The following is a 16,724-nucleotide window of genomic DNA, read 5'->3' as shown; positions in this document are numbered from 1 at the left end:
TCTCTCCTTCGCTCTCTGCCCCTCCCCTGCACATGCTTATTCTCTCCCTCTCTAAAAATAAATAAACTTAAAATCCACAATGAAACATGTAATAACTAAATCATTATATCTTGAACACTGGCTAGATGTTATCTATCTATCTATCCCAAATGTTTATTTATTTAGCTTTGAGAGATAAAAATGTGCATGAGTGGGGGAGGGGCAGAGAGTGAGGGAGGCAAAGAATTCCCAAGCAGGTTCCATGACGTCAGCACAGAGCCCGACAGGGGGCTCAAACTCATGAACTGTGAGATGATAACCTGAGCTGAAATCAAGAGTCAGATGCTTAACTGAGCCACCCAGGTGCCCCTGCTGTAACTCTTACATATTTTTGTCTTGTACTTATCAGCTCTGAGAGATCTTTAATATAAAAAGACAAATAACAATAAAACAATTATTTCGGGACACCTGGCTGGCTCAGTCAGTAGAGCATGCAACTCTTGATCTCGGAGTTGTAAGTTTGAGCCCTATGTTGGATGTAGAGATTACTTAAAAACAAAATCTTTAAAAATAAATAAGTAAAAATAAAACAATTATTTCACCACTTCTTACCTTCAGGCAAACGTAATAAGTGATTTCTTCTGACGTTAAGATCTCTTAGGGCCTCCAAATTACCAACTTGGGAAGGTATTGTTTGAATTTCATTGCAGCTCACATCCTATTTCAAAAAGATATAAAGTAAAGAATTTTTCTAATATTACAAATTTGTCTGCTTTAAACCATCTGTAAAATGAGGTTAGATAAAGATAATACCTATGGTCTGTCTTAACTGTAAAAAAAATTATGATTCTATGTCCAAGAATAAATCCATAGTTTGTACTAGCATTTAATTTTAAAAACTTATAGGCTTCTGATTTTATAGATATTATATGAATCTACATTAATTTTATGAGAACAAAAATTAAATCACTTAAGATGTGGACAGGAAGCTTAGTATCAGATCAAATGAAAATTCTAGTGAAAAAGTAAATTAGAAAAAAGTATAAAAACATCTATTTAGGACAATATTTTATTAAAAACAATTTTTTTTTACCTTTATTTATTTTTGAGAGACAGAGAGAGACAGAGCGCAAGCTGGGGAGGGGCAGAGAGAGAGGGAGACACAGAATCTGAAGCAGCCTCCAGGATCTGAGCCATCAGCACAGAGCCCGATGTGGGGCTCAAACTCACGAACCATGAGATCATGACCTGAGCTGAAGTCAGACGCTCAACCGACTGAGCCACCCAGGCGCCCCAATATTTTATTTTATATGTATTTTAATGAGACTGGAAGAAAAAAGCAAAACAATGATAAAAATTATAATGATAAAATTAATTGAAAGGAAATCCTACTTTCAAAATACCAGTTCACCTGCTCAAGAATATAAAAATGCACTGAAGATGACTCAAATCATTCTTTATGAAACTGAAAGTGAGGGGAAAATAGTAAAGGACACATAACTCATAGGCTATGGAAAAAATAGATACTGCCCTATTGGCATTTGATCAAGTTGGTACCAAGAAATGTATTATGTAAGCCTTCTGGTATCTTGGTCAACAGTTTGATAACACAGATTCTGAAAAGAGGCTGACTACAGATTCCAAGACTGACAAATTCAGAATTCCATAACTCTGAGACAAGCCACGAAAATGTACAAATCCATGGGGAACAGTAGGAAGCTGTCTAGGTTAATAAAAGCTCCAAGATGCCATATTAACACTTAAAACTCCTCTAGTATATGAGTAAAAAGAAAATATTAATAGACCTAACTATTAGAAAAGACCACTTGCCAAAAACTTCAAACATTATTTTAAAATTTTCCCATAATATTCTTAGAGAAAATAATATTATTTTTACTTTTCCTACCAATTAATGACTGAAGTAGAATCAGTAGCTGTATTTTTTATTCCAATGCTCTGAGCAGCAAAGTTAAAAGGAAAGAGGTTGAAAGGATAGGGAAAATTGAGCCGAGCCAGAAGACAACAGTAATTTATAATATTTCTCTTGGAAAATGTGTATCTTGAAAGATAGAGGTTTACTCTCACTTAAAAATGAAGGGAAACAGGGGCGCTTGGCTGGTTCAGTCAGAGGAGCATGACACTCTTGATCTCAGGGTCATGAGTTCAAGCCCCACATTGGGTGTAGAGATTACTAAAAAAATAAAATAAAATAAACTTAAATAAAAGGGGGAAATAAAAGAAAGAAGCAATAGATGTTGTAAGAACAGGTTCCACTGAGTGGGAATCAAGAGCTTATTAAAAAAAATTATTTTAATAAAATAAAAAAAATAACCAGGTTCTGAATAAACAAACATACATTTTTGACTTTATTTCCTAGATCTAACTGCCTCTAAATAAATAGTAGTCTAGTCTCTAGACTCCAGATTTAACATATTTGTGAATTTTTACATGTGATTGTTTATATTCATAATCCACCTGAAAAAAAGAGAGAGCTACTGTGTGGTCCAGTTAAATTATACATGTGTTTTTTGTTCATGATGTCTATCTTTGTTAATAAACCTACATGGAATGATCCTCCCAAATCTCAATGGACATAACTGTATTGGACCATTTCAGAAATATGAAACGTGGGCTCTGGAGTTAAGGTACATTGGTTTAAAATTCTACCTCAGTTATGGAACCTTGGGCAAATTACTTAACCTATCTAAGTGCTAGTTTCTTCAGCTGTAATAAGATGATAAGTATTATACATAATTCATAATGTTACTATGGTGATTAAATGGGAAAAGTCTCATTCCCATGCCCAGGACATAAGTACTAAAGAGTAACAAGGAGTGGTTCATCAAAGTTAAGCTTCTTAGAAAACAGAAGGCAGTAAAGAATAGCTTACTTTAGAGAGGGAGCTAGGTGCTAGAGATAGCATGTAAGGCAAAAAAAAATAAGCCTGATCTTTGCAGTGCCCAGTCCCCGAGAGGGGCTCACCCCAAATCAGAACACTGATGCTATTGAGATTTAATGTAAAAATCTAAATGCATTGTTAACTTATATCTCAAAAGCTTATTAGCATAGAAATCACTTAATATTGGTTAGAGTTTAATTCTGATGACTTTGTCCCATTCCCCGTGGGCCTATTAGACTTGTACTTTCAGTTCTTGCTTAATTCTGTGCTGAAGCATTTCAGTACTGATCAACCAGCAAAACTTCACTATTGATACCTGGAAAAACTCAAAAAGACACCTTAATATTGAATCTTTCCTTACACAAAACAGAATATGGTATGACTGTGGATACACATACATGTGGAGCAATAAAAAAGTAAAAACTTACAAGTTCTGTTAAATGTCTGAGATGTCCAATTTCTTCTGGAAGTGACACCAATTTGTTATTACTAGCAATTAAGACTTTCAATGGTAAATTACACAAATGTACTGGCAATGTTGACAGCTGGTTCCGACTAAATGGGTAAGTAGAAGAAGAAAATAATTAGAACCCACCATTCAAGAAAAAAATTTTCATCTTTCCCATCCTATACTCAGTAAAGTGACACACATTAAGTCATGGAAGGAGCAAACAGGGTATTAGATTTGGGTTCTAGCCTCCATTTCCTCACTTATCAGTTTTGTGGTTTTAGGCATGATATTTAACTTATCTGCTTTTTATAGATTCCTCATCTGTAAATTGAGGATTTTAATCCTTATCTACCTATCCTACAGGGCCCTGTACCATAAAACTCCTTTCTATAATGATGTGCTACATAAACACATATTATTACTTTATTCAAGTTAATTTTATGTAAGATAAAGTAATTTAAAAAAAAAAGGTAGGGGCACCTGGGTGGCTCAGTCAGTTAAGTGTCTGACCCTTGATTTTGGATCAGATCATGATCTTATGGTTAGTGAGATCAAGCTCCACATCAGGCTCTGCACTGAGTATGGAGCCTGCTTGGGATTCACTCCCCCCACTCCCACACCTCTCAAAATAAATAAACAAACATTAAAAAAAAAATAAGGTAGTGGCACCTGGGTGGCTCAGTCGGTTAAGCGTCCGACTTCAGCTCAGGTCATGATCTCGCAGTTCTTGAGTTCGAGCCCCATCAGCTGTGCTGACAGCTCAGAGCCTGGAGCCTGCTTCAGATTCTGTGTCTCCCTCTCTCTCTGCCCCTCCCCTGCTCATGCTCTGTCTCTGTCTCTCTCAAATATCAAATAAATATTAAATAAACATTAGAAAAAAGGATAGATGACTATCATCCTCTCCCCTTCCTTCTAAAAAAGGGTTATAAAAATAAAAGTAGTTGTAATCAATCTACTTCTCTCATCATTACATACATTATAATCAAATGTACATAAATGATTCAAATATAGTTCTATAGTGACAGGTTATGATTTCAAATATATCATGCAGCTGAAGTATAGAAATCTTTTATTTATATAAAAATATGCAAATCAGAGCTAAAAGTACACATCTATCATTAGGATAAAAGTAAGTTAAAATATTACTTTTATAGATTTAACTTTTTACTCTCTAGGGTCAATTGGCCCCATTTTCAAAATCTTTTGCTGATTTTACTAGCATAGATCATCAGCCTTTAAAGCTTTTTAAATAACTCTATTTCTAGACATTTATCTTAAGGAAAGAGAAAAATAAACATTTACATATCAGAGCCTCTGTTAATACTACTTTTAGCATGGCAAAAAACTGAAATAAACTAAATATCCAAGAGGGAAAACGAGTTTTAGAAGTATATAAACTATACAATAAAATGTTTACATATAAAAATATTTCCTGAGTATTTCATGACGAGGGGAAAAACTCACTTAAAAATTTGACTAAAAGCCTGGAGAAAAAGGAAAATATCACTTATAATTAAAAAACTCAGATACAACATTTTGATGAATATCTTTTATACCTCTCTACATTTTCTCATTTTCTCCAATGAACATTTATAACTTTTATAATGAAAAAAAAAGGCTTCTAAGATATAAAAAAATGGAAATGAGTCAAATAAATGCATTTACACATTCAGAACTCAGTACACAAAAATAAATAATCACAAGAATGAAAGTACTTTCAGATCTACTATCCTCATTTGATAAAGCTTATTTGAAAATCTAACTGGAGAACCACAGTCATAAGACTGTTGCAATCCTATCAGATTAATGACATTTATAGTTACAAAGCTAAAGACAAAGGGAGAAACAAGGAGGACATAGGAAATATTGTTAATTCAGCCTAAGAGCATGTATTGATACTGCAGATATGAACAGATAATGTAAATTTTAGTGAAAGCCAAGAGAGAACTGAAAAGACCACATGAAACCAAAAATCAAAAAAGAAGAAGAAAAAAGGAGAAGGAGGAGGAGGAGGAGGAGGAGGAGGAGGAGGAGAAAAAGAAGAAGAAACAACAACAACAAAAACAACATCCTTACCTAATATTTAAGAATGTTAGAGCTTGTAGGTTTAGAATTGCTTCTGGTATATACCGAATACAATTTTGGTATAAGTTGAGATTCTCAAGAGAAACGAAATGACATGCTTCTATGGGAATTTCTGAGAGGCGATTTCGTGACAGATCTGAAAGAAAAATAATGTATATTATTTTACATGGAACTTATTTTATTGAAATGTTAATAAATGGAACTTATTTTATTGAAATGTTAGGTAAATAAGCAGGTTTCATAATTGTTTGAATTCCCAAGAGTTCCCATTGTAGAGACTCGTCCAGAGTAAACATTCATATACTTATTAATCTATTGAAAAAAACATTTTAACATATGCCTCTACATCTTTTTGCCGGGAAATACGGATTCTTTTTGAATCTCCACATATACTGAAAAAAATAAAACCATTATTTTTTGCAAGTAACACAAATTCTAAGGCACATCTGCCTACAGTTACACCAAAGATCATACTAAGTATCAAATATCCTAGGAAACAATGGATCCCTAAAATCCACCTTCTCAAAAGCACAGAAACATTCTGAGGTTTTTGGAAAAGCAAAGCAAAACTGAACAAAAAACACTGCCCTTTTCTTTACAAAGATTATCAGGGTCATGTCAAAAGGATTCAGGAAACATTTTTTGCTCCAACTGGCCAAAGATGAGACAATTTGAGCTTCAATAAGGATAATACTTGCAAAGGACTCAAATCTATCACATATATTGAATAATACTAGTTTATAATGATATCTCTCTCCCACCTCCCACACCAAAAGATAATAGAGAACCAATTCATTATCTTGTAAACTGATTAAGGGAAAAAAGTCAAACATTTATCTCACCTTCCCTATATGAACTGTACCACTGAGTAAACCAAACAGATGAAGAGAGGCATCTTTGTGTAAGCGTTCTAGCTATAAATGAAAAGTAATGATAGAATCTAGAATTGGGTATTGGGGCACCTGGGCGGATCAGTTGGTTAAGTGTCCAACTCTTAATTTCGGCTAGGGTCATGACCTCATAGTTTGTGGGATCAAGTCCCCATGTCCGGCTCTTTGTTGACAGTGTGGAGCCTGCTTGGGATTCTCTCTGGCCCTCCCTCTCCTTCTCTTTCAAAACCAAAACCAAAACAAAACAAAACAAAAGTTTAGAATTGTGTATTAACGGCTATCTTTACAAGGGGCGCCTGGGTTGCTCAGTCAGTTGAAGTATCTGACTTCAGCTCAGGTCAAGATCTTGCATTTAGAGCGTTCAAGCCCCCCCTCGAGCTCTGTGCTGACAGCTCAGAGCCTGAAGCCTGTTTCAGATTCTGTGTGTGTCTCTCTCTCTCTCTGCCCCTCCCTCCACTCACACTCTGTCTCTAAAATAAACATTAAAAAAAAATTAAAAACAATGACAATCAGAAGTTGTATGCCTCCCTGTAGAAGAGAACATCATTTGTGGTCTTGCCAGAAGGACAGAACCTGCGTCTAATCAAGCGTTTGCAAACTTTCAGGAAGTGCTGAAGACAAAGGAATGTGCTGAAATACAGTCACTCTATCATTATCCATTTAGATTTCGTTAAATATACTGTGAGATTCATTTGCTTACTACTGTTTTTCTCTTCTTCTCTTCTTCTGCCCAATCTTAAAGTCTCTGTTTGCAATTATTTGGTGAGAATCCTTTACTGAAAGCTTTTCCTAAATGGAGGACCTGAGTTCCTGCATATCCACAAGTATCTTGCTTTCACCATAAACATGTGAATAATACTTGGCTAGGTATAGGCACAGTTCCTTTCTCAGAAATCTGTAGATGTTATTTTACTATCTTCTAAGTTTCCAGTGTCCCCTTGCATAGTCTGGCACATATCTTGATGATTTTTCATTGTAAACAGCTTGGTTTTTTTTGTGCCCCCATCATCTTCAACACTCTGGTCTGGAACTCAACCTTTCTTCAAATCAGAGAAATGCTCTCCTATTATACATTTAGTTGTTGCATCTCCTCCATTTGCTCTTTCTCTTTCTCTCTCTCTCTTTTTTATTTACTTACCTACCTACTTACTTACTTATTTATTTTTCTGTTTTGGTATACTCTTCTACTTAATGTTCCAGACCAGGAATTTAAGTCTCAACAATAATCATCCTTTCCACAAATTAATACATAAAAAAGCTCCCCCCTTTTCTTCATTTTCTTTTATGCTATGATTAGAAGCAAGTCACTTTGTTTCTCCTGAAAATCTAGGATAATTTATCTTGTTTTGCCTATTAAATCTGTCATCTATCACTTCCAATTTCTATTTCTGTTCTATTTCACTGAAGTCACTTGTTCTTGATGCAATCCTTGTTCATCCTACCTCTGGCTGCTTAAGTTCCTTCAAGTGAATTACTTTCCTTTGCTAATTCATGGCTTGCCTCATCCTTGGAGCTCAGATCAAGCTGCCAGAGTACCCTGAATGGCAGTTAACACGAAGACTGAGGAAGCAATCTCTACAATGCACCAGAAGCTTCCACTCAGAGGCACAACTCTTACTGAAAACTCAAAAATTGTGATAGTTGCTCCATAGGCTTTTGCCTCTTGTTTTCATTTCGGTCACAGTATGTTCCCCAAACTTACATATTCCCTCCAGGCCACACCAGCCTGCAAGCCTCAGAGCTGCTTACTCTGAAGTTGGGAAACAGATCACCATCTTGCCAAAATGCCTCCCCATATTGTATTCATTAGGAGAAAGTCAAAGACTCGGTTAATTTAAGACTAAAAATTTCCTACAGAATCACATCCTAAACAACCTCTTTCTTACTAAATGCAACAAGAATTATTTTTTATCAATTCCTGTTTAAATTTTATTAGTATAATTCTAAAAGTTGAAGAAAAGAGAGGCACCTGGCTGACTCAGTGGGAAGAGCATGTGGCTCCTGATCTTGGGGTCATGAGTTCAAGCCCCATGTTGGGTGTAGAAATTAGTTAAATAAGTAAACTTTTAAAAGAAGTCGAAGAAATGAAAGAAATTAATCTCATTTAAATTTTATTTAAATTTAACCTTATTTAAATTTAACCCTCTAAAATGACAATTCCAGGCAACAAAGCAGGGACTACTGAAAGTCAGTTTGCCTAATATGTGTATTACAGAGTTAAATTATTTAAAATCCAGGAAAATGAAACAAACCACTTCTTTTTTTTTTTTTTGTCCCCAAACTAGGGAGGGGAAAAAAATAACAGCAAGATATACACTAGGTTTAGATGCATCTCAATAATTTTTTAATATTTAGCAAATTTAAAGCTACCCAGCCGCCTGCTCAGCCCACCGACTGAGCCACCTAGGAGCCCTTGAATTAAGGATTCTTATAAGGTCTTCCACTTAAACTGTATTTTTATTTCAATTTGGGAAGATAAGTAGCTTCTTCCTTATGTTAACTGAGTAAATTCACGAAAGAGTCGTTTAGGTCATTGATCATATTATGGAAAATATTGCAAAGTACTAATGGTTTATAAAAAATATTTTTTGCCATACTCTCTCAAGAAAGAAATAATTTTATAGTCAAAGAAATGTGTTTTAAAATGACTTCAAAAAACAACCTTCAGGGGGCACCTGGGTGGCTCAGGTCAAGTGTCTGACTTCGGCTCAGGTTATGATCTCATAGTTCGTGAGTTCGAACCCCATGTCAGGCTCTTTGCTGACAGCTCGGAGCCTAAAGCCTGCTTTGGATTCTGTGTCTCCCTCTCTGCCTCTCTCCTGCTCATGCTCTGTCTCTCTCTCTCTCACACACAAAAACAAATAAACATCAATAATAAAAAATAAAAAACGTTCAGTTTAAAAAAACTATGGATATGTATTATTCTTAGAACTCTTTCTGGTTATAAAAGCAATGATGTTAAGCTTCATACATGCAGAAGACAGCATAAAACATACATATTTTCCAATAAATAAGATACTGCCGGTACCCTAGAAGCCCCAGTGGAGCTCTTCCCAATCATAACCCTTTCCCTCTCCAAAAGAGAAACCAATCTACTGATTTTAGTGATAATCATTTCCTTGACAATTTTAACCCTTCATCATTTTTAGTATTAGTTTCCTATTGTTGCTGTAACAAATTCAGGGGCTTAAAACAACACAAGTTCATTATTGTATGTTTCTGGAAGTCAGAAGTCTGAAATAAGTCTCAACGGTGGACTAAAACCAAGATGTATTGGCAGGGTTGCATTCCTTCTGGAGCTTTTAGGGGAGAATCTATTTCCTTCTCTCTTCCAGCTTCTAGAGACGATCCACATTCCTTGGCTGATAGTTCCATTCCTCCATCTTCAAGCCAGCGATGTCAGGTAGAGGCCTGATGCTGCCCTCTCTGGGTCTCCTTCCGCTTTTAAGGATCCCATAACATGTTAAGGATCCTGCGCATCTCTCCTTGCTCCCCCAATAATCCAGGATAATCTTATTTTAATGACTGCTGATTAGCGCCTTAATTCCCCTTTGCCATGTAACCTAACATATTCATAGGTTAGGATGTAAACATTTTTAGGGGGCCATAATTCTGCCTACCATATCTATGAACTTTTTAAAAGGAGAAGCATACTGTATGTGTATTTTTTTGTGTGTGACCTTCATTCAACATTTGAGATTTGATGAGGGTAAAAGCAGGAAAATGATCACCTTTAGCCAAGAAGGCTGACCTACAGCCTGCAAAGTTTTGATAAGAATCAAATACTGCTCGTTGCTATATTCTTAAAGGATCTCATGACTGTCTGTACATCTCACAGATAGTTAATATTGAGCTGAACGATAAGCACCAGAGAAATCTTGCAAAAGTACTTTTATAAGTAGAAATTCAAAGAAGATATTTATTATCTAATACTCCCTGCATACTCCCTGACTCCTGAACACTAAGCATATAACCACCAGGTTCATATAGCAAAAGTGTAGCTCTTTCTGCCCATGGGCCCTGTCCCCACACTATAATAAAAGCACCTTTTTGCACTGAGAATGTCTCAAGAATTCTTTCTTGACCATTTGCTCATGGCCCCACATCAGGATTCACTCTTGTAAATTGTATCCTTCATTTCACTGTCCTTCATAGCTTTCTACTATATGAACATGCCACAATTTATTTATTTATTCTACTACTGATGAACATTTCAATTACATACTGATCTAGTTAAATATCTAGGAGTGAAGTGCTGTGTAATAAGATATATGGATCTTCAACTTCACAAGAGAATGACAAACTGTTTTCCAAAGTGGTTGTACCAATTTACACATTTACCAGCAGTGTGAAAGAGTTCTTGTGGCTTCACATCCTTGCCAATCCTTGTTGTTATGAGATGTTTTAATGTTTATTATGTTTTAAGGATTTTCACACAGTGGCATTTCATTGTGATTTAAATTTTCATTTCCTTGATTATTAATGAGGTACAACAGCTTTTCATATGTTTTTGGTCATCTAGATATCTTTTCTTGTAAAGTCTTTGGTTTGTTGGAGATCTTTATAAATTCTGAGTATGAATCTGGTATCAATTTATGTGTTGCAAATAACTTACCCCACTCTGTGGTTTGAAGTTTCATGGTCTTTGTGGTATCTTTGATGATGGTCTTTAACAGAGTATAATTTTTTATTAATCTTTTCCTTTATGGTTGGTGGTTTTTAGAGTTTTAAAAGAAAACCTGCCCTACTCCAAGTTTAAAAAGGTATTTTCTTCTAAAAGTTTTAGAGTTTGACCATCACATTTAATCTACTAGGAATTTATTTTCTAGTATGATGTGAGGTTGGAGGCCAATTTTAATTCTTGCTACAGGGATGCCCATTTATCCCAGTGACGGTTACTGAAAAGACCATCTTCCATCTCATTATTTGCCAGTAACACCTTTGTCATAGATCATGTGTCTGAGGGTTTGTCTGCAGGCTCTCTAATCCACTGCACAACTTGTCCATCTTTATGTCACTATTATTCAATCTTAATTATTATAGCTTTACAATAATTCTTGACATCTAGCGGAGTGACCTATTCCTAAACTGCTAAGGTATTCCTACCACTTTGCAGTTCTTCAAGTATGTCTTGGCTTTCTAGGTCTTTTGCATCTCCTTATAAATTTTAGAATGGGCTTGTTTAATTTCATGAAAGCACTTGTTGAAATTTTTACTGAGATTGCACCAAATCCAACATCAATTTGGGAAGAAATAACATCCATGAACATCTTCAATCCACGAACATCTCCACTAATTAATTAAAGCCTTCTTTAATTTGTCATTGAAGTTTTGTGATTTTTCTCAGAAAGGTTTTATACATCGTTTACTTGCTTGATTCCCAGGTTCTTATTATTTTATAAATGATATATATTTTTAAAACTTTGTTTTCTAACCATTAGTTACTAATAAAATGATTTTTATATATTGATTATGTATCTGGCATTCTTGGTAAACATTTCTTTTAGTTGATGTAATTTCCTTGTAGATTCTTTTGGATAGTTCTAGATCTGTAATTACATGGTTCTATGAATACCAAAAGCTTGCTTTTGCCTTTCTGATATTTATTTATTTACTAACTTCCTTACTGAATTCCCTTACAATGCTGACTAGGACCTCCAGTATAATGTTGAATAAAAGTGGTAATAGAAGGTATTTTGTCTTGCTCCTAATTTCAAAGATTTTCAGTAGATATCCCTTATCAGATTAAGGAAATTCCTTTCTATTCCTAGCTTACTAAGAGTTTTTATACGTAACAAATGTTGAATTTTCATCAATCTCTTTTCCTTCATCTATTGAGATGATCATAGGATTTTTACCTTTTCTTCTATTAATATGGAATTAATTTTACTCCTTTATTTCACTGTTCTTTTATTCCATTAGGGTAGACCTGATTTCTGTCCTTCTCATTAAAATTTTATTCCATTCGGGGCGCCTGGGTGGCGCAGTCGGTTAAGCGTCCGACTTCAGCCAGGTCACGATCTCGCGGTCCGTGAGTTCGAGCCCCGCGTCAGGCTCTGGGCTGATGGCTCAGAGCCTGGAGCCTGTTTCCGATTCTGTGTCTCCCTCTCTCTCTGCCCCTCCCCCGTTCATGCTCTGTCTCTCTCTGTCCCAAAAATAAATAAAAAATGTTGAAAAAAAATTTTTTTAAAAATTTTATTCCATTTATGTGAAATTAGATTGGCTTTTGAACATTAATTCTTGCATTGCAGAGATAAACTCAATTTAGTCTTTTTTATTTTGTCCTTTTTATTAATTTAATAATATTTATTAATTTATAATAAAGGTGTTTTATCCTCTTTATTAATTGGACTCAGTTCATTAATATTTGGTTTAAGATTTTTGCATATATAATCATAAATACTCATAATAATACTCTGGAGCATTTATTTTCTCATATTAAGTTTTTAATTTAATGTTCATTTTCGAGAGAGAGGGAAAGTGTGCATGCATGGGGGAGGGGCAGAGAGAGGGGAGATGGAGGAGGCAAAGCAAACTGCAGCCAGCGTGATGTGGGGCTCGAATCCATGCACTACAAGATCATGACCTGAGCCAAAGTCAGATGCTTAACCAGCTGAGCCACCAAGGCGCCCTCTCATACTAACTTTGTCAAGGTTTGATATCCAGGTTGTCTGGTCTCATAAAATTTAGTTTGGGAATATTCCCTTCTTTTTATTGACTAAAAGCGTTTACATAGGTTTCAAATTCTTTTTCTTTTTCCTTTTTTTTTTTTTTTAAGTAATCTCTTAAAAAAATCTCAAACTCATGACCTCAAGATACAAGAGTCGGCACACTCTACCAACTAAGCAGGTCGGGCACCCCTCAAATTATTTCCTTTTAAGAAGCTTGTTAGAATTTATTCATAGAACTATATGGCCCTACAGTTTTCCTTAAAAGAAAGGCCCTACAGTTTTCCTTAAAAGTCTTAAAAGAGGGGCGGCCTGGGTGGCTCAGTCGGTTAAGCATCCGACTTCAGCTCAGGTCACAATCTCGTGGTCCGTGAGTTTGAGCCCCCCATCAGGCTCTGGGCTGATGGCTCAGAGCCTGGAGCCTGCTTCAGATTCTGTGTCTCCCTCTCTCTCTGCCCCTCCCCCGTTCATGCTCTATCTCTCTCTGTCTCAAAAATAAATAAACGTTAAAAAAAAAAAAAAGTTCTAAGACTTTTCACAACTGACTGAATGTCTTTATACTTCCAGGACTATTTAGGTTTTATAAATCTTGAATCAGTTTTAAGTTATTAGAACCTAGGAGTTTCCTATTTTCATCAGAATTTTCTATTTCATTAGCAAAAAGTTATTTATAATATCCTTTTTTCTTTTTTTTAATGTTTATAGCATCTGCAGGAATGTCTTCTATTTTCCTTTCTGACTTTGGATTTTGTACCTTCTTTCTTGATCAATCTCACCAATGATTTGAAAACATCATTAGTGTTTTCAAAGTATCAACTTTGGCTTTGTTAACCCTATTCACTGTATAATTTCTGTATTGATAAAATATTTCTATCTTTATCACTTTGTTATTTGGAGTAGGGGTTGTACTATTCTTTTCTTAATTTATTGAGATGGATGCTTAGCCTATTAATTTTTAGATAGTTCTTTTCAAAAATATACATTTAAACCTATATATAAAATTCCCTTCAAGTGCTGCTTTAGCTGAATCTCATGAGAATATATATTTTATTAGGATATTAGATTAGAAAATATTTTCTATAATTTCCATTATGATTTCTTCTTTGTCTCATTCTGTTAGAAATGTATTCCTTAATTTCTAAACCTGTAAGGATACTCTAATGATCTTTTTGTTGATTTCTAACAACTTCATTATGGTAAGTTATTATGTTATTTCAATCCTTTGCTATTTCTTTGCATTTTCTCTATGGATCAGCATATGGTCCATTTTTATAAATATTCTATGTGAGTCTGAAAATAATGTGTATTCTACATTGGACATAATGTTCTACTTATATCTATTAGGTCCTATTTGTTTGGTTGCATTGTTCAAGGCTCATCTTTACTTTTTTTGGTCAGTGCTCGTATCAACCGCTGAGAGGGGCATATTAGAGTCTTCAGTTACTACTGGTATCTTGTCTATTTCTCTGTAATTCTTTAAACTTTTCTTGATATATTTAGGGGTTTTGTTATTAGGTTCCTACAAAGTTTTAAATTATCAAATCTTTCTGATAAATCAAATTTTTATAACTGTTAAGTTACCTCTTTTATTCCTAGTACCGTTCTTTGCTTTGAAATCTTTCATTTGGTTGGTTTGGTGGACTGCCTTTAACGTGACTCCCATTGTTTATGCCCTTGTATAATACTCCATCCACTTGAGTGTGGGTGGGGCTTCATAAGTAACCAATACACAGTTGACCCTTGCACAGTGTGGGGGTTAGGAACACCAAGCCCCACCCCCCCCCCGAGTTGAAAACCAGGTATAACTTTTGACTCCCTCAAAATTTAACTGCTAACAGCCTACTGTTGACCAGAAGCCTTACCTGTAGTATAGTCAATTAACACAAATGTTTACGTTGTATTATATATTGTATTCTTGCAATAAAGTAAGTTAGAGAAAAGAAAATGTTAGGAAAATCATAAGGAAAATACACTTATAGTATCATACTATAAAAAAAAAAATCTGTAGGGGGCACGTAGATGGCTCAGTCAGTTAAGCATCTGTTGATTTCGGCTCGGGTCATGATCTCATGGTTTGTGAATTAAAGCCTCACATGACAGGTACTAACAGCGCAGAGCCTGATTGAAATTCTCTCTCTCTCTCTCTCTCTCTCTCTCTCTCTAACAGCACAGAGCCTGATTGAAATTCTCTCTCTCTCTCTCTCTCTCTCTTTCTCTCTGCCCCTCCTCCACTAGTGCTCACTCTCACTCTTTCAAAGATAAGTAAATACATTAAAAAAAAATCTGTGTAAGTGGATCTATGCAATTCAAACCCATATTGTTAAAAATCAACTGTACTGGGGCACCTGGGTGGCTCAGTTGGTTAAGCATCTGACTTCACCTTAGGTCATGATTTCATGGTTTGTGAGTTCAAGCCACCTGTCAAGCTTTGCGCTGACAGCTCAGCCTGGAGCCTACTTCAGGTTCTGTGTTTCCCTCTCTCTCTGCCCCTCCCCTACTCATGCTCTGTCTCTCTCTCAAAAAATATATAAACATAAAAAAAAATCTTTCTGGGGTGCCTGGGTGGCTCAGTTGGTTAAGCATCTGACTTCAGCTCAGGTCATGATATCATAGTTCACGAGTTGAGCCCCACGTAGGGTTCTGTGCTGATAGCTCAGAGCCTGGAGCCTGCTTCAGATTCTGTCTCCCTCTCTGCCGTCTCCTGCTCACACACTCTCTCTCTCTCTCTCTCTCTCAAAAATAAACATTAAAAAATTTTAAACATGCTTTAAAAAATAATCTTAAAAAAAAATCAGCTATACTTCATTGGTTAGACTTGCCTTTAATTCACAGAATAGTGCAAAGGTGATGATGTCTTTCCTGTGGGTATATCTGTCTCTCTCTGTTGCCAGCTTTGAAGAGGCAAGCTAGCATGAATTCTACCAATGAAAGGAAACAAATTCTGCCAATAGTCTGAAGGAGCCTGGAAGCAGGTCCTTCCCCAGTCAAGCATCCAGATGAGAACTCAGCCCTAATCAACACCTTGACTGAAGCCCTGCTGCAGATCTAGCTATGCTGTGCCTGGACTCCTGATCCAAAGTAACCATTAAGTTCCTGAAGCTGCTAAGTTTGTGATGATTTGTTATATAGCATGGAAAACTAATAGTTAATATATCCATAGAATATCTTTTTCTTTAAAAAAAATTACTTATTTTGAGAGAGAGAGTGAGCAGGGTAGGGGCAGAAAGAGAGGGAGAGAGAGAATACCAAGCAGGCTCCAGACCCAGAGTGGAGCCTGACATGGGGCTTGATCCCACGACCCTGACATCATGACCTGAGCTGAAATCAAGAGCCGGGCATTTAACTGACTGAGCTACCCAGGCACCCCAACAGAGTATCTTTTTCCTATTCTTTAATTTCAACCCTTATGGATCATTATGTTTTGAATATGTTTCTTGGGGCATTTGGGGTGGCTCAGTTGGTTAAGCTGGTCTAGCTCTTGCTTTTGGCTCAGGTCATGATCTCACGGTTCATGAGATCAAATCCCACATCATCAGTACAGAGCCTGCTTGGGATTCTTTCTCTGTCTCTCTCTTTCTGCCCCTCCCCCACTCATTCTCTTCTCTCTCTCAAAATAAATAAACTTAAAATTTTTTTTAAATTTTTTTTCAATGTTTTTTATTTATTTTTGGGACAGAGAGAGACAGAGCATGAATGGGGGAGGGGCAGAGAGAGAGGGAGACACAGAATCAGAAACAGGCTCCAGGCTCCGA

At 35.9% G+C, this 16,724-nt stretch overlaps 1 protein-coding gene across 4 annotated transcripts in view; it reads right to left on the bottom strand.

The window, feature by feature from the left end:
- The window catches only part of LRCH3 (leucine rich repeats and calponin homology domain containing 3), a 121,316-nt gene that overhangs the window by 62,427 nt on the left and 42,165 nt on the right, over positions 1-16,724 (bottom strand). For all 4 annotated transcript variants that reach the window (XM_047874650.1, XM_047874651.1, XM_047874652.1 and 1 more), the window contains exons 2-4: positions 5,406-5,550; positions 3,307-3,433; positions 592-697 (exon numbers count right to left, since the gene is read on the bottom strand). In XM_047874650.1, the coding sequence (XP_047730606.1) occupies positions 592-697; positions 3,307-3,433; positions 5,406-5,550 (378 nt within the window). The remainder of the gene's footprint in view (positions 1-591; positions 698-3,306; positions 3,434-5,405; positions 5,551-16,724) is intronic.

This window comes from Prionailurus viverrinus, chromosome C2 (assembly GCF_022837055.1).
Source record: "Prionailurus viverrinus isolate Anna chromosome C2, UM_Priviv_1.0, whole genome shotgun sequence".
In the NCBI taxonomy this organism is placed as follows: domain Eukaryota; kingdom Metazoa; phylum Chordata; class Mammalia; order Carnivora; family Felidae; genus Prionailurus; species Prionailurus viverrinus.
This window is presented reverse-complemented; position numbering and strand designations above follow the sequence as displayed.